Below are 22,614 nucleotides of genomic sequence, written 5' to 3' on the forward strand. Positions count from 1 at the left end.
TTCCTTCCTTCCTTCCTTCCTTCCTTCCTTCCTTCCTTCCTGTACGTTGTGTGTGGATTTAACACAGAACCATAAATCAGCTTCAAACAAAAACGTCATCAACGGGAATTTATCGTTTTTACCGTGAGATACAAATTCTTACCGTGGGGAATTTTTTTTGACGGTATATGGTGAACGGTAAAATATCACCCATTCCTACTGCTCACCCGTTTGTGTTTGTAGTAGTGGAGGCAGCAGTCGTGCGTGAGAACAAACCACCTCTTCCTCCAGCCTTTGATCAGACCGGACTGGGTACGCTTGTGCAGGTAGCCCCCCGACACGGTGGCCGCGGCGTGTTCGGACAACGGGCGATGTCTGATCCAATGGTCAGTGTCAGAACATCTGGACCTGCAATATCAACACAATTTATATCCCCGTCGAGCTTTCAGTTGCCATGGAAGCAGAAAGGAATGAGGAAACAGACACGTTTGCTCATTAGCCGTCCATCCGGGCGTACCTTGCCTCGCTAAATTAGCAGCCTCAGAATGAGGAATGCTGGTGACATCAATGCCGTTAACAGCTATGACGCAGTCTCCAACCATCAACCCTGCTTCCTCGGCTGCTCCATCTGAAACAACAACAAATATCACAATTTTAGCTCCAACCTCAAAATCCAAGACCTTGAAAACAAGAGCAGTTAATCACCGCGCTTCATAGTCAATACAAATGTATGTTTAAAATCAGCAAGTTGATAAATGAAATCTTTAAGACATAAAAAAACAATCCTCTCATTATGGTCCTGTGCACCAAAGCTCGAACCTGGGAGAGTCAAGTGATCTTTTAATTTTATCAGTTATATGTATGAGTAATGCTGTGAATTAGAGGTGGAATGACTGGGAAACGTTAAAAAAAATCCTATTAGACTGAGGAGAAAAATCCTGAATAAAAATGGTTGTCAATGAATTTATAGACGGCAAAAAAAGAAAATTCAACACAGTGAGAAATCACCTTCCTTCCCTTAAACCAGGGGTCGCCAACCCGCGGCTCTAGAGCCGCATGCGGCTCTAGAGCCGCCCTAGTGGCTCCCTGGAGCTTTTTCAAACTTTTGACATTTTCCTTTTTTTCCTCTTTTTTTTCTTCTTTTTTTCGTTCTTTTTTCTTTTTTTGTTCTTTTTTTCATTTTTTCTTTTTTTTCCTTTTTCGTTTTCCTTTTTAATCTCGACATTTCAACTTTTTTCTCGAAATTGTACTTCAACATGAATCTCGACATTTCGACTTTTTTCTCGACATTTCGACTTTGTTCTCGACATTTCCACTTTTTTTCTTAACATTTCGACTTTTTTCTCGAGATTGTACTCCAACATTAATCTCGACATTTCGACTTTTTTCTCAACATTTCGACTTTTTTCTCGAAATTTTGACTTTTTTCTCAACATTTCGACTTTTTTCTCGACATTTCGCCATTCGCCATTTGCCTTCATTCTAAGGCTTATACAAGACTTTTAGTTTTTTGCGGCTCCAGATATATTTGTTTTTTGTGTTTTTGGTCCAATATGGCTCTTTCAACATTTTGGGTAGCCGACCCCTGCCTTAAACAGTAATCAATGACTGATCAACTATCAGAACAGTCTTTGCAGCCTGAAGCCTGAATTATGGTTCTGCGTTAAACCAACGCAGAGCCTACGCTGTTGCATTGACGCCGTCGTGAACCCTTCAGACTTCTCCGTTACTCCATTTCTCCGCGGTGCAGTACCCCCCGCGAGCGCTAGTTGATACTTTGTTTAGTTTCCGGCTTTTCTGGCCACAGTGAATCAAAGAGATAAGAACAACTATTGTACAAAAAACAAAACAACCCCCTCCCAAAAACACACACACACGGAGAAAAAGAGCGCTGAAAGTTCACGACTGGTTCACGAACCGGAAATGCGTTGCTACCAAGTGAAACAATCACAGCCCTCTCTGGTCTGCGTTGGGTCTGTGTCGCCTCGACGCGTAGTTACATTTTTTGGGAGGTGCAGGTCAGGCTACGGCGTAGGCTACGGAGAGACTCCCTCGTAACCGCGTATCCTACGGCGTAGGTTTAACGCAGAACCAGAATTCAGCCTTGAGTGTGAACATGTGGCTTTTTTATCAGTCGGGGTAGAATCCTGGCGTGAGATCTAATCACATGAAATTACATGACTACTTTGATGTTTTTCTGCTGTTATTTGGCATCGTTATTTTGGGCGTCGTTAGCTGAAAAGTTTGGGAACTCCTAATATACAGGTTGAGACAACCATCAGCTCCATCAGCTCGGTTTCAGTCCAGCAGCAGCTGGCTGCTCAGAAATGAAAAAGATCTGATTAGTATAAGGGCAGCAGTTCATTTAGAAACCTTAAAAAGTCTGCAGTAAAATCTTTAAATTCACTTTGAAACCAAACAAAGGGCTGGTGGAAAGTCACAGTAATGGCAATAATCTAATGGAGAGGCAATAAAAACACGAATAACTCATTTTCCAGGTCTTTGAAGAGGCGATAAGGTTGGTATCAATATCGGCCCCCCCGACCCATGATTGAACCTTAAACTGCATGATGTGTATGCAGGAGATCCTTGTGCAAACGTGATAGTGGCGTAAATGCAGATGTGTGAGACGGCGGGAAAAGCTTTGCATGTCTGTCATATTTAGCCCAGAAACCAGATGACTGGTGTCGATTACATGAACAATCTAATCTAATGTCAATTCTCATTAATAAACATCTAATGGCCTTTTGTTACCGTATTTTCCGCACTATAAGGCGCACCGCACTATAAGGCGCACTAAATATCTGGTAAAATACCGACTATAGTGGCTGGGGTTGAGTTACGTATCTACCTGATGGAGCTGGGCTACAGGAAATGCTATAAAATCCTACAGCAAATGCAAAAAAAAAACCAAGAAGAAAAGTACCGTATGTCAAACTTTATTAACAAAATAAAAACCAGCTTTGCTCCGTCTCGTCAAAGTCTCCATTATGCAAGTCAGCGTTGCTGCTGTTGTCTTGAACGTCTGTGACGATTCCTGACGTTTTTAGCGCTGTTACTTTGGCGACACCAACTACATTACCCACAATCCCCCTGACTACAGTAACAGAAATTACCGTAATGATCATATATAAGGTGCACTGCCGGTTTTTGAGAAAATTAAAGACTTTTGGGTGCGCCTTATAGTGCGGAAAATACGGTATTTTCAATTGAAGGAACAAATTGTTTTCATTTAACTGCCTCGATGGGCTCAAAAATAAAAATATCAAATGTTGTTTTAATTGCTGTTGTTTATATAAACGGGAGTGTTCGTGTTCTTATCATTAAATACACTACCAGAGCCACTCAAACGGACACATGTCCCACGTTAGAGACCTTGTTAAAGAGTTTCACGTACTTGTGTCCACCTCAGTCACCACGATGGGTTTGGAGAACTGTATCCGAAAGCCCCAGGGATATTCCCCGATTCCTTTGTTGATCCTGATGGTCCTCTCTCGAACTGGGAACACAAGAGATTAGTTGTGGTTACAGCGCCGTCTCAGCTTGGTTACTGGGCCGGGTCTACGGGGACTACAACTGAGATCAGAACCACAATCAGCTGAGCATCTCTACTACTACTACTACTGTCATTCAGCAGACGCTTTTATCCAAAGCGACTCACATCTGAGATGCACACACCATTTCATGGAGCAATTAGGGTTAAGGGCCTTGCTCAGGGGCCCAAAGTGGAATCTAAAGGGGGGCAACATTTTCTAACTTCACCACATATCCAGCTTACTGGAGACCGGCCGGGCTCTGGGCGTGAGGCTGGGACGGATGGGCTCCGAGCACACTTCATCGCCCTGGTAGATCCAGGCTGAGAAGTGGAAGGTCTCCGTGTAGAAGTCTTCGCTGTCTTGAAAAGCCACGTCAGCAGAGTGAGTATCCTCCGATACTGGAAAAAACAGTCAAGCATGACGTTTACACCTTGTAGCACACCAGGGAACAGGATCCGAGCGGAGCAGTCATTCCACTGGACTCGCGCTCCAGACCGCCCTCCTGGCAGGTCTAGTTAAATAAGAATTAGGGTCGCCAACTCCCTGAAAAATAAAGAAGGGCCACCTCATCGGCAGGGCCGGCCAACCCGATTCCCTTCACCTTTCCTGGTGTGGGGAATTTTTTTAGCCCCTTTTTTTGTGAGTGAAACGATTTTTTAACTATTTGACTCGAACCTGAATTGAATTAGATGCATATTTTTGAATGCCACGAACACATGGAAAACAAATTATTATCCAGCAATTCACTTTAATACAAAATAACAAAATGAACTGAATAAAATAAGTGTCTTTCTTAAACAGAAACCTGTACTGCTTAACTTAAAATTGTATAAAATTAATAGAAAGCAATAGAAAGAAAGCAGAACATCCATCCTGTAATAGTGCACATTTTTAGTGCAATAACAAAAGTGCAAACAGAAAGTCTGTAGAAAACTTGTAAACATATTTGAGCCTCAAAGGCCATGACTGTAGCTACAGTTGGAGTAAAACAGAAAAAAATAATTTATGAACTCAACAGCTCAATGCCATTTTACATTGGCATTTTATGACTATTTTTTGACTCTCACATTAATACAGGACAAAGTGCGTCCCATTTCAGCTCAATACGGGACGCTACTTTAGTTTATAAATACGGGACGATTCCGTTTTTCAAGAGACGGTTGGCAACTCTAATCAGAATGCAACACATTACAAACAAAACCGAGCGGACCAGATGCCCCCACAGAGTCTGGCTTCAGGAGATGTTGCTGATGACAATAAGGGTGCTAGAATACCGACGGTCCCTGGCGCCTCCGAGCCCAGAGATGTCCCTGATTGGCTTGATACTAGGCCTGTGTTGAAAAGATCGATTCTCCAATTTTAAATTGATTCTAATATTAATTCCTAAAAATTGATTCATATGTCTAAAGATCGATTAAAAAAAAAAAAAAAAAAAGTTTTTTTTCATCATTACAACTTTTGGTACTTTTTCGTTTATGCCCAAAAAAGGAATATTTTGTCGGACACGAGAATAACTGGTGCCATGTTTTGGGGTTACATTTGCATAAATGTTAAAAACCAAGTTCTCATAAATGGGGAAAAAATAAACCTGATTTCATCCGTCCTCTGTTTCCTCCCTGGATCTGTTTGGTAATTCTGCCCCACGATGTTTCTGAAAGCAGTTCTATCAGCATTCTGGGAGCTGATTGGTCCTTACAGCATCATTAGCTGCAATACTTGCTGTTGAATCTCTATATAATACTAGTAGTAATATGTTGCATAACTAGACATCATATAATTCATGCAACAACTGAAAAATCAATATCGGATCAAATCGAATTGGATCGAATCAAAGCGTGATAATCGAATCTTAAGAATCGGAATCGAATCGATTCTTGATATTTGAATCGATCCCCAGCCCTACTTGATACAACATCATTATGTCTGTCGCCTTCTCACACCTTTTGTATGAATCTGTTTCAGGCCTTAGAGGTAAAAATGGCTTGTCACTCTAAGAGATCAGCTGCCTTTTGAAAATATCTGGAGCATCGCGAGTACGGGAACAAGCGACTCAGACAACAATAAACGTGAACTGTTGAGCAGATGAAAAGTCGGCTTTAATAAATACAACTTGCTCTGAAACTGCAGTAATTACCGTCGTTAGTTGGCTAATAATGACAAAAAAAGGAAAACAAGAGCAGGATGATGGAACAAGATGGCAGGCTTTTTGAGTGTGCTGCCATATTGAACTCGGACTAGATGTTCTGAGTCCGATGACGTCAGTCAGACTAAATATGAGTAATTTTATACTTTTGTTTGTGCAGCGGTGTGGTTTGTACACAACAACAGGAAGAGGGAATACTTGGAAGTTACCTGACTCCTCGGTGATGTCGCTGGTGAAGGAGCTTCCTCCCGCAGAGCTCCACTGTTTACTGTCCTTGAATAGTTTCCGTCTCTTGGCCCATTGGTCGGAAACGCTGCCCTCCCTGTCTTTGTGAGCTACAGGCTTCAGGTGCTCTTTGGACTCTGAGGAAGCTAAAAATAAAAGGATCATGAAAAGCCCCAACGGGTACTGTAGAAATGAACGTCCCGACATTTACTAGTTGATAACTTACATCTGTACAGGGTAACAGCCTTGTTGGCCTTGATGAGGGCTGCTTTTGCGTTTACTCCGACGTCCGGAGGTCGTTTGTCAGAACATGATGCAGCTCCCGCAGGTTTGTCTGGATCATCTGTTCCTGCCTGGAGCTCGACGTTTGTTGATTGCGGAGCGAAAGTGTTGACTGTTTCCTCTGTAACCACATCTGTTTTGGGTGAATCCTTGTCTCCGTCTTGCAGAGCCGACTTGCAGAGGTCTTCCAGAGCAGTTTGAAGATCCTGCTCCTTACAGACACCCGGTGAAGGACTGGAGTCCACCTGGAGAGTGTCACCAGTCCCTGTGGTTTCTGAGGATTTGGGTGAAAGTAAATCCGTTTGTCCTGAACCTCCGACCTCTCCGCTCTGGAGTGCCGTGGATGGATGCAACATATGTTCCTCTGAGCCGCTGCAGGATGGAGGAATGACTTGTATAGCAAGGCCACGTATACTTCCCTCCTCTGCAAGGCCTTCAGGGCTGTGAGATTCAACTTCCCTGATTTCTTGGTCAAATCCAGAGTCCGGAGGCTCGTAGGTATCAGTGTCCAGGCTCTCTATCTCCATGCCGATGCCCAGTGGTCTGCTGCACCTTTGTGTTTGATCCTCTTCATTAACGGTGAGCCTGCCGTGAGAGTAGCTCCTACAGAACGGACTGAGAAGTGCTGGCTGTCCTTCACAGATGTCTGGGATGTCTGAGAAACGTTTAGAGCGTTTCCTGGTTTGTGAGGACAGGAAATGTCCCATCTCAAATGCGGAAAACCTGTCGTCAAATTGCTGCATCCTTTCCAGCCTCTCAGCCTGCAGCGGAAGCAAGCACGTGATCAAAGAAGAGAAGGACTCACTGTATTCATCCTGCATCTTTCCTGGACTCCCTGACAGCCCAGGATACGTCTGCCGCCTCCGGCTCAGTATCGAGCAAATGCTGTGCTCGACAGTGGCAATGCTGTTGTGTTTGATCCAGGACTTTCTTTTCTGACAGTGGACGAAATCTTTGGTGAAGCTGGACCTCGTGGTGGAGAAGGAGGGTCTCATGAACATAGGTTCATAGTTATCAGATTCTGATAACTGATCAAACGAAGGTGGCAGATTATCGCCTTCCTCCGTCTGCGCGGAAAACGGACGTCTGGATAGAGCAGAGTCGGGCAGATGAAATGACCTTTGGCGCTTGTAAGCGGGACTACAAGCGCCAATCCTGAATGACGCTAGGTCATGCGTCAGGTCCTCTAAAGTGTCATATCTCCCGTCTGCAAACTCTTCCGGAGGTGGGATGTCCCAGAACTGATCAACACTGCCCTTCCACTTCCACGGAGAATCCAGGTTCAGCAGCAAGGGTGAGTCTGGTAGGCGACTCATCATCCGGCGGTCATGATCGCAGTGGCACTGACAGGAACCCGACGTGGCCCATGTGCTTGTCAAACAGACAGACTTTGAATCGATACGACCCTCCATCTGCTCACACCTGCTGTCAAACGTGAATCTGTCATTTCTGTCGGGGTTTCTAGTGTGAGTGATCTCGTGTCCTAGTGGCATGTCAGCGTCTGACGTCCACGTCCGTTCACATTGCTGCTCAACAGTCATGTCAGGGGCGTCTCTGCCACCATTTGTGAAGTTAAACGTAGTCTGGATGCAACACGTGTTCAGTCTAACATTCTCTGGGATCTCCAGCTTCACATTAACATCAGTGCAGTTGACTTTCAAGATGTCTGTGACGGGTCCTGATGAGTTTATCTGGTGTTCAGGAAAGTGTTCGTGTGACTGCTGAAACACGACCTTGGGTGGTACGTTTATCATGTCGCTGACAGACACCGACGTTACGATCATCAGTCCTTTCTCCTCCAACTCTGTGGTTTTGGTATAAACACTCTTGTGGCATTGAAACGAAGTCACATCATGGTCTGGTTTAAATCTTTTTTCCTCGATGGGCTCATTGCTGAGACTTTCTTTCTCATCTGATCCTGATGGAGCGTTTTCTTTTCTGAGAGAGTCTGTTTCTCCCTTTTCCACGGTTTCATCTCTGCAGCTCTCGCTGTTCCTGTGGTTCTGTTTTGGAAAAATGTAGGATGAGGCACTCTCTGGAAAAGAAAGAAAAACAGAAACCCCACACCTCATGTCAGTAAGAGAGTAATGCTAAACAGCTTGGGAGTTTTTGAATAAAATGAGGATCAACTGTCTTTTGACAGTGAAATAAGCCATCACAGCTAAGATTTTTTCAGTTTAAGGTCATCAAAGGTTCATAATAATAATAATAATAATAATAATAATAATAATAATAATAATAATAATAATAATAATAATAATAATAATAATAATAATTTCAGCTACAAAACACATGTCGGCTGTTACACTATGACTAACTATATACGTCCAACACCAGAGAAGACATTTATGTCAATTTCCCCGAGGGAACCTTCAGGTTCATGCAGGTTCATAATCACTTTGCCAGCAACGAGAGACGCCAACAAGTGTCTCATTAAAAAAAAAAAACGATTGTGGAAGCCATCGTTTGAAAAACCAAACTAACAAGTGATGTATTTTTACTTTAATGTTGGCATTATTCCGACTGAAAATGTAAATATTGGAATCCTATTGATTTTTGTGATAGTAGGACAAATCTTTCTTTTTGTGTCCATGAAGTCATGGCACGCACGTGTCTTTTGTCCTCTCATGATAAGTCCTTCCGGGAATAAAGAGTAGCCAGAACCTACTTAACTTTAGCAGGATGATTTCTATTCCTGTAGCTTCTTCAGCCGTCGTTAATTTTAATTGGACAAAGAAGCAGACTTCTGCGATTCATTTTTGCAGGGCTCTTATATGTGGAAACGCCATGTCTGCAGAGTTTCTGGGAGGTCATGTTCTGCGATAAATTCAAAACTTTAGATGGAAAGCATAACATTTAAAGAGCCATGCGAGGCAGTACCTCCTCCTGGCGCGCCTGCTTCATCAGGTCCAACACACGGGTCATTTCTACAGAAAAGATGTTGTCAATGTCCATGTGGCATGTTGATGGAAAAACGTGTTTCCATTGCAGTTTAGAATCAAAATTAATTTTTGTAATCGCCATGAAAACCTTTTTGTGCAATATTTATATAAGATTTGATAAAGCTGATGTTTTTTTTTCCTATCAGTATATTTCTTTATCTGCAAGTTCAAGGGTATTGGATGTTGAGAAAGAGAGAAGAAAATGAAGGCTAATTGCATTCATCCCAATGGTTTCTATAGATTTGGTGGCTACGTTTACATTTCTTATATAATCAATTACAAATAAATCAGTACCCTTACTTATACTGGGTCCATTACTCTATAAGGAAATATTGAACTAAATAGTGGTACTTTGACATCTTTTGGGTTTTTTCTTTATTATTTTTTTATCTTAAAAACAAGATCTTTTTGTGGTTATCATTTTAAGATAGAAAAACTCAATATCACCAGCATGTTTTCTCTGTGCTTGTTCTGTTGGACCTCAGTGCTGGGATCAAGGTTCTGCTTTAGGTCAGAGTTCAGTTTGTCCAGGTAAATGCTGTGTCCTCTATACATTTCAGGGTTAGCGAGGGTGTACCACAGGGTCCTGGATTCAGACCTATCTAGTCCTATTTAGTATTTAATCTGTAAAATACATGCCAGGCATGTTAGCGGTGCTGGGATGCTGCAACGGAAACAAGTGTAAAAGCAGGCGGCAAAGCATTGGGTATGCGCACTTGTGCAGAAATCTGTAAACACCGGCGAGTACGAATGACGTGTATGACGCAAGCATTTCAGAAAAGCTGCAGTGAGGCAGTAACAGGTGGTTTTATAAAATATTTTAGGCCTGAGCTTGTCTTGGTGTGGGCAGGGCCTGAGTCTGCTGGGTTTCCTGCTGGTTTCCTGGGTTTCCTTCTAGCTGCATCTGTGTTTGAAGGTACTTGGACCATTCATATATCTGGGCAGTTTGAGTTTGAGTTTGAGTTTATTCACAATACCATAATAATCATTACAATAATACAATTGAATTAAACGGGTAGAGTGAATGGGTCCCCCAAGGAAGCTAGGAAAGCTTATAGGTGGGGGCCATAGTTCATATAAGCACACACAGAGTACTGGAGATTGGCACAAGACTACTAAGTCTAGGGTTGAGCCTGTTGACCATTTGAAACATAAGACAAGCATTATGATAATTGTTTAACTCAGCCAGTCTTAGTAACTCAAAGCGGTGAAATAGAGGGCGGGTGGGGGAATTTATCTCTGACCAAGACAGGGCCCGTATGACTTTCTTTTGCAAAGATACTAGATGGCTTGTGAAGGTGTTGCACCATATCACATTACAGTAGTTGAGATGAGGTTCAAAGAGAGTTTTGTACAAAGTAAGAAGGGCAGACAGAGGAAGGAAGTGTCTGATCTTGTAGAACAAGCCAACATACTTGGACAGTTTGTTTACAAGATGGTCAATATGACATTTGAAATTGAGAGAATCATCAATATTGACCCCCAGGAATTTAGTGGCATATACTCTTTTTATTTCCTGCCCATTTATTTTAAATAGGCAGTAACCAGTGTGGACAAACTTTTTGTTTGATTTGAATAAGATGAAATTAGTTTTGCTGACATTTAATGACAGTTTGTTACATTTGAACCAAGAGTCCACTTTGGTTAACTCAGAGTTTACTATATCTTGAAGAATAAGTGCTCACAGCACAGTAGCTCCCAGAGTCCAGGTGAGCAGGTTTCAGCCATGGACACGGAGGCCAGCTGGATGCAGGTGTGGAAAAATGTGACTGCTCTAAGCTGCGGATTAACCTCTCCGCTCTCATACTCACGTTTGCTGCTGCTGGAGCTCTTCCTCCGTCTGCTGCTTCTCCTTCTCCCCCTCTTACTCATTCTGAAATACACCACACTGACGTCCACTGCAACAAGAATCAGCCAAAACGGTGCATATGTTAGCCAATTTTAACCTGGCACTTTATGTACGCATGAAAACAGTACTCTTTCTTTTGTTAAATCAAAATAATTAAATCGGTCGGCCGACAGTAGGCTACAGCCCTGAAAATCCCCGTCAACATCTTCAACATCTCTGGCAATACCAGAGTGAAGTAAATCATTCCAGATTTCTACACACATTTAGGACCCAAATCTGAGTTTAAGAAACAAAACAAAGGGATGTCCCATAAAAGCAGTGTAAATGACGTTTTTCAGATGATCTTAGTCCCATCATGTTGATTGATGGATGTAGCTCCAACTGACAGGAAGCAGATTTAAACATATACATTTGGAAGGAAAAGAAGAAGCTCAGACTTACATTTAGGTGTTGAGTCCCATGTCCAGTCCGTGAATCTGAGTACCTGCCGCTCTTCCCTCCGTCTTCCCCTCAGACTGCTCCACTTCTTATTGTTTCTATTCTCACCCTTAAGCAGCTTAGCACATATAATCCCATGAGCCACCACTGATGCTAGAAAGGAGCTGGGGATTCAGACGGCCCTTTCCGCCGTCCACCTGTAGACGAGGACAAAGGTCTGGAGCGGCACCGCTCCCGACTGTTATATTGGATTTATATATCACTGCAGTGGATTTTAAAGAAAACAATAAGATATAAGAAAAAGATTTAGAACCACTTTAGTCAAGGAACCTTCATGTTCAGGGTCAGATTGCTGACAGAAAGAAATCAAATGGTCCATTGGTTCCGTATTTCAGGAGAAATAAAGCAGATCAACGGTCTAAAGTTGATATCAGGTACTGAGATGAGGTTTGGCTGAAGCTCCCAATATGACGTCCAAGGAGATCTCAATATAAGCGAAAATAAAACATAAAATCAAAACACAGAAGCTTGTAATATATGTTACCTGGGGTTATCCAGGGTTGGACTTGTAACCCAAAATATGAGTGTGCCAATTTTTAGAGTTGAAGCCCAGCTTTTATATGAAAGGTCTGACATGAAGTCAAACAAATTCATGTTGTCCTCTTGTAATAACTATTTTCTGGTTACTCTTTATTGAATACCTTAAAAAAGGAGATGCTTTCTTTACGTTTAACAGCTTTACAAGCTGTTTCATGAACTGCTGGTGGTTATGGTCGGGGCAAGGGTTTGGGTTAGCCTGTACAAAATGATAGGAAGTCAATGCAAAGTCCTAATAACTATAGATGGGCAAACGAGTGTGTGAGAGAGAAAAAAAAATAACAATCCAACTTGTTTCTTTATCAAAATATTAAATTAATTAATTTAATATGCCAAACCACATGTCTGTCTTTGTTAAAGAGCATAACAAAGTATGTTGACAGGGAGTTGTGATAATTGGGCATATCCTACCCAGTAGAATAAATGTGGGGCGCATGGGGTAACCATCCAAGATGGCGACCGCGCTGATACGTCAGCTCCATTGGCGGCGTCAATCTACAGGACGTCTACATACCACTGAAAAAAGAAAATAGTTTAATTCTTTCAATTGGTAACACTTAAATTAATGAAGTTCTTTGAAATTAAGTTAGTGAGTTGGATTAACTCAATTGATTTAAAGGGGACCTATTAGGAAAAACGTGTTTTTTCTTGTTTTAACATATATAAAGCCTGCCAACTCAGAGAAGGAGGAAAGCAACTAAATTCTGCAGTGTCTGTACAGCCGCCCGGAGGATCCTTCCAGTGTCATGTGACTTCTACGTGCCGTTCAGAATCGGTCGGCCTCCGCTGCTGAAACCACGCCCACAACTAACTCAGCCGGCTGGAGCTTCCACCATTGTTCAGAAGTGGTGGCTGTTTGAACAACAAGGGACAGTGAAAATGAGGTTTTACATCAACACTTACCCTGATAAAAGGATCAGTTCCCACAGTACAGACCCGGCAACTGCACACGAGTCAGCGGTAAGTGACATTATTTTTTTATGTTACTTATATTTGTCTACAAGTATGATCTTTGCATGTAGTAATTTTTTTTTTACATCACTGTTTATTTTACTATATGTTGGTAGTTCTGTTCTATATGGTAATTCTAGATATAACACTGGTAGGAAAGTGTCCGTGTTTTCATCTAGTTATATTTCATTTAAGATATTGATATGTAATTTGGTTATTATACAGAGGTGTATAATTAATATACATTATTTACTGTTTGTATTCCAGAACCACATACCATATACCAGCTTCACAATAAACTTGATAAACTTGACATCTCTGGCTGACGTTCTTTTCGGACACCCTGTAGCGGGCCAACTCCTCAGCTAACTAGTCAATAGTGGTTTTTACACAAAGTGAAAGAGCTATTTCATTAGTTTATTTTTTTTGTCTATTATTGTTCATTTATGGGTCAACACTAGGGGGCGCTGAGTAGTTCAATCACTTAATTGAAGCCAAGGTGTGTCAAGGCAGCTAATGCACTGGGAGCAGTGGCGGAGCGTGGGTCTCAGTCCAGAGGGGGCGGAGCATTCTCCATGGGTCATTTTAACATTCAACAACACCTCATCCTACCCATCAAACAACATTTATTCTCACTTTTATTGAGCTAAGCCCATAGGCCTATGCTGCAGAAAGCAGAGTAAAGTCACAAACTTGTTCAGAAGAACACACACACACACACACACACACACACACACACACACACACACACACACACACACACACACACACACACACACACACACACACACACACACCGGCCTGACAGCTGTCAATCACATGGAGCTGAAAACTCAGATAGTTACGGACTGACTCAGTTCCATCTTTGATACAGCTTAAATACAAAAAAAAACATAACTGGTATAAATTACACCATCTATTTAGATAGATATAGACACATTGGTCTATAACATCATTTCTGAGCTCTATAACAGAGAACAGACTGTAGTCTAGTTGACAACAACACAAAGCTCATTCAAATAGGCCGGTGGTCAAAGCTACACAACATTCTGATCAAATCAATCTAATCAAACTGTTTTTATAGAGCACCTTTCATGCATAGAATGCAGCATAAAGTGCTTTACATAAAAACAATACACAAACACAACACACACAGACAAACACAAGCACGCCACAATTCACCCAAGTTACACACACGGACACACGGTGTAGAGAAATTATTTATGAAGGTTACACTGACTCACCAATGGCAGTTGACTCTTCCATAACCCTTGACCCGAACAAAATAATCCAGGTAACGTGGAAAACAGGGTAACATTCAAAACTTTGTAGCCTACATGGTTAGTCCTCTTCTAAAGTTTAGCGCTCATCTCCTTCATGGCAGCAAATTTGCAGAGTCAGCAAATTGGCTGTAACTGTTAAGGCTGATTTATGGTTCCGCGTTAAATCGACACAGAGCCTACGCCGTAGGCTCTGTGTCGATTTAACGCGGAACCATAAATCAGGCTTTACAGCCAATCAGCATTGGCTCACAGCCCCGATGCGTTCAGGACAGTTGTAAAGTAACAATTAGCCTACACTGGCCGCACAATGCACATTTTATCGTTATTATAGCCTACAATTTACGATTATTGATGAACATCTCACACAAAACGGGGCCCTATTGGGCCCTATGAGCTTGTGGGCCCGTTGGCGACCACCCCTAACCCCCCTCTGGCTCCACTACTGACTGGAAGGGGAATGGTTTAGTACCTGAGGCAGCAGGACAGAGCAGAGAGGCAGCATGTTTGAACCATGTTTGTTTGCTGTTAACAATTGAAAATAAATCATCTTAAACTGGATCTTGACTGGAAACTGGATTCTTATCTGCCTGAGTAAGCCAAACCGACCTGGTGCATTTGTGGCCTTTTGTAAGTTTTGATTTTTATATTTTGAACTTTTCTCGTCTACAAATTGCCACAACATAAAGTAAAAAACCTCCCTTTTTTGGAAGAAAGTAAGAAAACCGTTTTTTGAAAGAAAGTAAACCCACCCTTTTGAAGAAAGTAACACCCTTGGACCAACGCAAAGAAACCCGACCTCGGAACAAGAAAATATGAACGGAGGATCAATTATTGGAAAAAAAGGATTCTCTGGATTTCATGAATGAATGCTCATTGGCATGCACAAAGGAAAGTTTTACACACGGCTCAGACCCCAGCAAACAAAGGACCTGCAGCCATGGAACCTTAATATCAGCCCAGCCAAAGAAGCAGCACACATCACAAGTAAGGAACCCCGCACAGAGAAGGTACAGTATGTGCATGGGATAAATATTGACTGTAAAGCTGTATTGGAAAGAAGCGCAACGATTGGAGTTCTCACTGCTCAGTATTGTACATTCAATTCAATTCAATTCAATTTTATTTATATAGCGTCTAATACAACAGATGTTGTCTCTAGACGCTTTCCAGAGATCCAGAACATGAACATAAATATAAACATAAACCCCCGAGCAATTATTATATAAACAATGGCAGGTAAAAACTCCCATAGTGGGAGAAAAGCCTTAAGCCAAACAGTGGCAAGGAAAAACTCCCCTTTAGGAGGGAAGAAACCTTGAGCAGGACCAGGCTCATAAGGGGGGACCCTCCTGCCGAAGGCCAGACTGGGGGAGTCAGGGACGTCAGCAGCACACAGCAGGCAGGTGGAAGCAGCAGCGGGATGACCAGAGGTGGGGGGGCGTCAGCAGCACACAACAGTCATGTGGAAGCAGCAGAGGGATGACCAGGGGTCTACCTAGAGATTTACCAACACCAGCTACAGGTTTACTAAACACTAACTATAGGCTTTACTCAACAGAAAGGTTTTAAGTTTAGTTTTAAAGGTGGAGGTGGTGTCAGCCTCCTTAACCCAGATTGGAAGTTGGTTCCAAAGTAATGGTGCCTGATAGCAGAACGCCCGCCCTCCAAATCTACATTTAGATACTCTAGGAACTACGAGTAAACCTGCACCCTGGGAGCGGAGATCTCTGCCAGGAACATAAGGCACTATCAAATCTTGTAAATACTGTGGAGCTAAGCCGTTTTGGGCTTTATATGCAAGTAATAAAATTTTAAATTGAATTCTGAATTTTACGGGTAACCAATGGAGCGACGCTAACACTGGAGAGACGTGGTCTCTCCTGCTGATTCCTGTCAGCACTCGTGCTGCTGCATTCTGGATCAGCTGGAGCCTATTCAGCAAATTACTTGGACATCCTGCTAACAACACATTACAGTAATCCAGACTAGAAGATACAAACGCATGAACTAGTTTTTCTGCATCACTCTGCGAGAGGATTTTCCTAATTTTTGCAATATTACGGAGATGGAAAAACGCTATTTTACAAACCTGATTAACATATGGTTTAAACGACAAATCCTGATCGAAAACAACACCAAGGTTTCTCACAGTTGCACTGGAAGCCATCGCAACACCATCTAGTCCCTTCCTAAGATGCTCTGGACCAAGAATGATAACCTCTGTTTTATCTGAATTTAGAAGCAAGAAATTTGTGGACATCCAGTCCTTGATGTCCCTAAGACATGCCTGAAGTTTAACCAACGGTTCTGTCTCATCCGGCTTCATAGACAAATAGAGCTGCGTATCATCAGCATAGCAATGAAAGTGTATGCCGTGATTCTGGATTATAGATAGATAGATAGATAGATATGCTTTATTCCAGTCTCAAGGTCCATACAAAAATACAATCAAAAGACACACAGTACAAAAAAGATTAAAAAACACAAAGATAAAAAATAGTCTAATGACTCATTTTAAGAGACACTTATACCAGTGTTCCCAAAACTGAGACGTGCAGCGTGTGGCACTGTACATAATGTTCACCAGTACCACAACAATTTGATTTTCAGAATCATTTAACCGACAAATAAACCTGTACATTATATTTCTCAAAACAGATTGCAGTGTGTTCACTCCAGCACTCACAAACATCTCACTTGCGCTAGTCCATCTGGGCCTTTTTAACAGTATCCTCAGAGCATCATTGTATGCCACTTGTAGTTTCTGAAGGCTGGCTTTTTTATAGGTCAACCACAGATGTGCAGTGTACAAAGGTGAACAATACATTTTGAACAGAGTCAACTTCACTCCAACAGTACAACAACCGAATTTACGTGACAATACATTTGCTCTCACATACAACATACGACACTGACGATATATGTCCTCGTCATCTGTCAGTTGGTCTGTGATCACATGACCAAGATATTTCACTTCACTACAGATATTCAGGACATTACCTGACAGTTTAAAGTCAGGAAAAATCATATGTCTATCTTCCACGGTTCTGCAGATCATAATAACACTTTTATACTTCCCAACGGCTGCATGTATAAACTAAACAAGATTGGCCCTAGCACTGAACCCTGCGGAACACCATAACAGACCTTTGACTGTTCTGAAGAAACCCCATGTACATGAACAAACTGGAACCTGTCAGATAGATATGATTTAAACCAACGTAGAGCTGTCCCTTTAATCCCAACAACCAGTGGTGGACAGTAACGGAGTAAATTTACTTGAGTACTGTACTTAAGTACATATCCAGAGGATTTGTACTTTACTTGAGTATTAGATTTCTTTGATACTTATTACTCTTACTTGAATACATTTCCAAGACAAATATTTTTACTTTTACTCGAGTAAATTTCTAGGAAGGCTGAAAAGTACTCGTTACTTTCAGGTCTGCTCTTTTTTCTTCTTCCCTAAAATCCTATTGGACACAAGCTGTTTTTGTCAAAGGAGGAGACCTATCACAGTGCACGCTCTCCACTGGGATGTACGTAAAGCGGAAATACGTCAAGCCTCCTCAAAACGATACCGCCAAAGTAGCCTGCATTAGTCAAGACAGAGCCGCAACAAGTGAAGACAGAGCCGCAACAACGGCTACGCCTGCGTCAGGAGAAGAAAGACAATCCGCTGAGTCGTCTGAGTCTGATAATGAGCCGGACTCGGAGCAGGGACTTTCACAAAATCCTTGGCCGTATCTTAACTCAATGTTTGAGTTCGACCGAGTAAAAAACGAGGGCACAGTTTTTTGTAAAGCAGTGGTCTTTGAGGGGGATCCAGACTTAGTTGGATGGTGCAGGTTCATTTGGTTTCAGTTCATGATTGTTAATAAACTCTGCATCATCTGCTGTCCTCTTATGATCCCATTCATTTGATTTGTTTTTGGTGTTTCTGCAGGTTTTATATAACATTGTGGTTCTAAAAGCAGCACATCAGTGCAGCTGGTTTCAAAGAGTTAATTCTCAGAAACAAGAGTTAAAAGATCCTTAAATTAATTTAGAAAAAATATAGTAATTTACTGATGTGGAAAATAAGAAATTTACTCTTACTCTTACTTTTACTTAAAGTAAATTTAAAAGCATTTACTTTTGGATACTTAAGTACCTTTAAAAGCAAGTACTTTTCTACTCTTACTCGAGTAATATTTTGACTGAGCTACTTTTACTTGTAACGGAGTAAATTTTGACCAGTAGTATTTGTACTCTTACTCAAGTACTGGGGTCGAGTACTCTGTCCACCTCTGCCAACAACATGCTCTAACCTGTGCAGTAAAATGCCATGATCTACAGTGTCAAAAGCAGCACTGAGGTCCAGTAGAACCAATATGGACACTAATCCCTTATCTGAGGCCATAAGAAGGTCATTCGTGACTCAAACCAGTGCTGTCTCTGTGCTATGATGCATTCTGAACCCTGACTGAAAGACTTCAAACAGATCATTTCTATACAAATAGTCACATAACTGGCTTGAAACTGCCTTTTCCAGAATTTTAGATACAAATGGAAGGTTAGAAATTGGCCTATAATTAGCTAAGGTGTCTGGGTCAAGAGAAGGTTTTTTAAGTAAAGGTTTAATTACTGCCACTTTGAAAACCTGTGGTACATATCCTAAGCTTAGGGATAGGTTGATTTGGTCCAGTATTGTCGCACCAATAAGAGAAAAAACATTTTTGAATAGTCGAGTCGGGATGGGGTCTAACATACATGTGGTTGACTTAGCTCTATTAACGAGTGAAGTCAGCTCAGGGAGGTCTATAGGATCAAAACAGTCTAGAGACAAGTCAGAGCCTAGGGAATTCGCTAAAGCTGAAGAAACGCCCACAACCGGCTGGTTGATTTCTTCTCTAATTCTCGTGATTTTACTGTTAAGAAGCTCATAAAGTCTTCACTACTGAGAGCTGCAGGAATGCACGGCTCCACAGAGTTGTGACTCTTTGTCAGCCTGGCTACAGTGCTGAACAGAAAACGTGGGTTACTTTTGTTATCCTCTATCAACGTTGAATAATAAGCTGTTCTTGCTTTGCGAATGGCTTTTTTATATACTATTTGAATATCTTTCCATTCACGATAAGAGTCTACAGACTTACAAGAGTGCCACTTCCTTTCCATTTTACGCACGCTTTGTTTCAACATGCGAATATCTGAATTGTACCAGGGAGTTAAGCTCCTGTGGCTAGAAACCCTCCTTTTCAAAGGAGCAACTTCATCTAAAGCTGAGTGCAACAGATCAGCAGTGTTACTAACAAGAAAATCAACATCAACATCAGAGGTAGAACCCAGGTCACTGGCCTCTATTGCTTCAGTAGAGGCTTCACTATTTTCCACTGTCGCAAGACGAGCAATGGTCTCCTTAAATTTAGCAATAGCTTCATCAGACAAACATCTGCTAAAATAATACCTCCTGCCCTGCACTTCAACATCAACAACATTCAATTCAAACGTTATTAAATAATGGTCGGATAAAAGGGAGTTTACAGGTGACACCGACAGATCATCAGTTTCAACACCGTAGGTGAGAACGAGATTGAGAGTATGATCAAAACAATGCGTCGGCCCGTCCACTTTTTGTGAGATACCCATTGATTCTAGAAGAGAATTGAAAGCCAATTTAAGATTATCGCTGTCAACATCCATATGAATATTAAAATCACCCACTATGATGAATTTATCTGTACTGATCAATAATCCAGAAAGGAAATCTGAAAATTCAGACAAAAACTCTAGATAAGCGCCAGCAGGGGGCCGATACACTAACACAACTGGCTTCTCTGATTTCCAGCTCGGAAATTTCAGACTAAGCGTGAGGCTTTCAAATGTATTATAATTGCACTTAGGTTCAATTTTTGTTTGGAGACTGGAGTTATAAATTGCTGCGACTCCTCCGCCTCGGCCCGTGTTTCTAGGAATGTGATGATTAAAGTAGCCGGGCGGAGTTGATTCATTCAAACTAACATACTCTTCCTCCTGTAACCATGTTTCTGTTAAGCAGAAAACATCACTCCTACTCTCTGTAATTATATCATTTACTAACAGAGACTTGGAGCTTAACAATCGTATATTTAGTAGTCCGCATCTAATTTTTCTGTCTCTTATTGGTACCAAATGTGCATTGGTTTTAAGTTTTACTAGATTATTTTGGTTAACACCTCTATAACGCCGCACCTGGTGAACTTGTGGAGGGCGGGGAACTGCAACCACTTCTATTTTGCTAGGCACCTGGTTAGAGTTACCAGTTACATCATGTAATCTTATAGTTTTGTTGGCAGGCGTTGGTCCTCGAGAAGCAGCAGAGAAGTGTGTTAAACTACAGCTCTGCATCCTGGCCTGGACCCTGCGATGTCAGGGAGAGGGTCTAATGAAACAGGCCAAATTACTAGAGACAAGAGCAACACCATCCCTGGTGGGATGAATGCCGTCTCTTCTAATCAGACCGGGCTTTCCCCAGAACGTTTCCCAATTGTCAATAAAGGCCACGTCGTTTTCTGAACACCACCGATACAACCAGCAACGGAGCGAGAGCATGCGACTAAACATGTCATCGCTGGTCAGATTGGGGAGGGGGCCAGAGAAACCTACGGAGTCCGACATGGTTTTGGCGTAGTTACACACCGAGACAATATTCATTTTGGTCACTACCGACTGGCGAAGACGGGAGTCATTAGCTCCGACATGGATGATAACTTTACCATATTTACGATTACCCTTTGCCAGTAGCTTCAAATTTGCTTCTATGTCGCCCGCTCTGGCCCCCGGGATACACCTAACTATGGTCTCTGGAGTCGGCTTCACATGTCTGACTATGGAGTCGCCAATCACCAGGGTCGGTTTCTCAGCGGGTGTGTCGCTGAGTGGGGAAAATCGGTTAGACACATGAAGCGGGTGGTGGTGTTCCGTGCGCCCTTTAGGACTACGCTTCCTCCGAACCGTCACCCACCGGTCCTGACTGGCCGGCTGCTCGGGAGCTGCAGGGGAGTGGCTACCCTCAGCTGCTATAGGCCGGTCCGCCGCTAGCTTAGCCTGGTTAGCTGAGGAGGCTATCGGACTATGGTCAAATTGGCAGAACCGGACCTCTAACTGACTGAGCCTCGCCTCCAGCCCTGTAAATAAACTACATTTTAAGCACTTACCGTCTTCACTAAAGGAGGCAGAGGAATAGCTAAACATTTCACACACCGAGCAGCAAAGAGGTGAAACGGTGGGAGACGGAGAGGCCATGCTAAGATGCTAACAGAGGCTAACGGACAGAAAATGTATCGGTGATTGGTGACAGTGAAAGTTACGGAAGAGAAAATGAGCGAGTGTTGAAATAAAGACAGTAATGTACCAGATATAGTGCTATTTTACCAGAAAACAGTCTAAGTTTTAGACAAAAAAGTCGGGAGAGATCTGAGCTTGCACGCCGTGCAGCAGCAACAGACCGCAACACCAGGAAGTGACGCGATGCGTGACGCAGTACGTTACCCAATCAGCAAGCACCTTACCCAATCAGCATGCACGTACATTGGCGGTGTTAATTGTGTTGACATGAATGAGATTGGCGCTGATTATTTGAATTGCTCATGCTGTGTACATTTGTTGGTCTTATTCGCGTGAAATATCACGTAATATGTGACGGTGTGATTGTTTGATGCCGTTGTGCAAATAGTTGCGGACTGAACGATATATTGTTTCACTGCAGTTTTGCAAAGTTTCTGGGTTATGGTGTGTTATTTTGTTTTGAGTGAGTTTGCATTCAGTTTGTTGGTGTGGTATTGAAAGCCTATATTGAAAAAGACTTACATTTATGGTTATGCTGCAGTGAGTTTATTGTGTGTGTGTTAAAGAGAGAGCGCACGAATGTCTGACAATACTGATGCAAAGCCAGACGGCGACATGTCTACGGCAATAGAAAAGAGAGACCCTAAATTTACTGCTAAGGGTCTGGCATACCTCCTAGAATAGTATCAAGGAGCAAGAAAATCAAAATGCAAGCAAAAAACATAAAATGTCTTCAAATACTATTGGAATCAAAGGAAAATGTCTCTGATGTGCAACGTGAATTGTCCAATTTCACTAAGTGCTGTGATTAAGCAAAAGCAAGCCATGAGTCTGTCTTAAGCTTGCCTTTACCCCAGGATGAAGTAGAAGAGCAAAACAAGTGGTTTCACACGTAAATAACAGTCTACAGTGATTTTGCAGAGAAGGTGAAAAAATGGCTTGTTGATGCTGGTCAATGATATGTACAACCAGAGGGGTATTCCAGGAAGCAGGTTCAACAAACTCTGAGTTTAAACCTGAACTCTGAGTTGACTTATCCTGAGATAGGAAACTCAGAGTTTTCGGTTCCAGAACAGGATATGAG

The 22,614-nt window shown here is 42.2% G+C and overlaps 1 protein-coding gene across 1 annotated transcript in view; it reads right to left on the reverse strand.

Moving 5' to 3' along the window:
• LOC133455499 (uncharacterized) overlaps window positions 1-11,487 on the reverse strand; it is a 12,446-nt gene extending 959 nt beyond the window's left edge. Inside the window, exons 1-8 of the mRNA XM_061734571.1 lie at window positions 11,398-11,487; window positions 10,919-11,005; window positions 6,110-8,200; window positions 5,868-6,029; window positions 3,758-3,913; window positions 3,377-3,478; window positions 497-607; window positions 207-387 (exon numbers count right to left, since the gene is read on the reverse strand). Of these exons, the coding sequence (XP_061590555.1) occupies window positions 278-387; window positions 497-607; window positions 3,377-3,478; window positions 3,758-3,913; window positions 5,868-6,029; window positions 6,110-8,200; window positions 10,919-10,979 (2,793 nt within the window). The 5' untranslated portion in view covers window positions 10,980-11,005; window positions 11,398-11,487 and the 3' untranslated portion in view covers window positions 207-277. The remainder of the gene's footprint in view (window positions 1-206; window positions 388-496; window positions 608-3,376; window positions 3,479-3,757; window positions 3,914-5,867; window positions 6,030-6,109; window positions 8,201-10,918; window positions 11,006-11,397) is intronic.
• Between the last annotated feature and the right edge of the window lie 11,127 nt (window positions 11,488-22,614).

This window comes from Cololabis saira, chromosome 11, assembly GCF_033807715.1.
Source record: "Cololabis saira isolate AMF1-May2022 chromosome 11, fColSai1.1, whole genome shotgun sequence".
Lineage (NCBI taxonomy): Eukaryota > Metazoa > Chordata > Actinopteri > Beloniformes > Belonidae > Cololabis > Cololabis saira.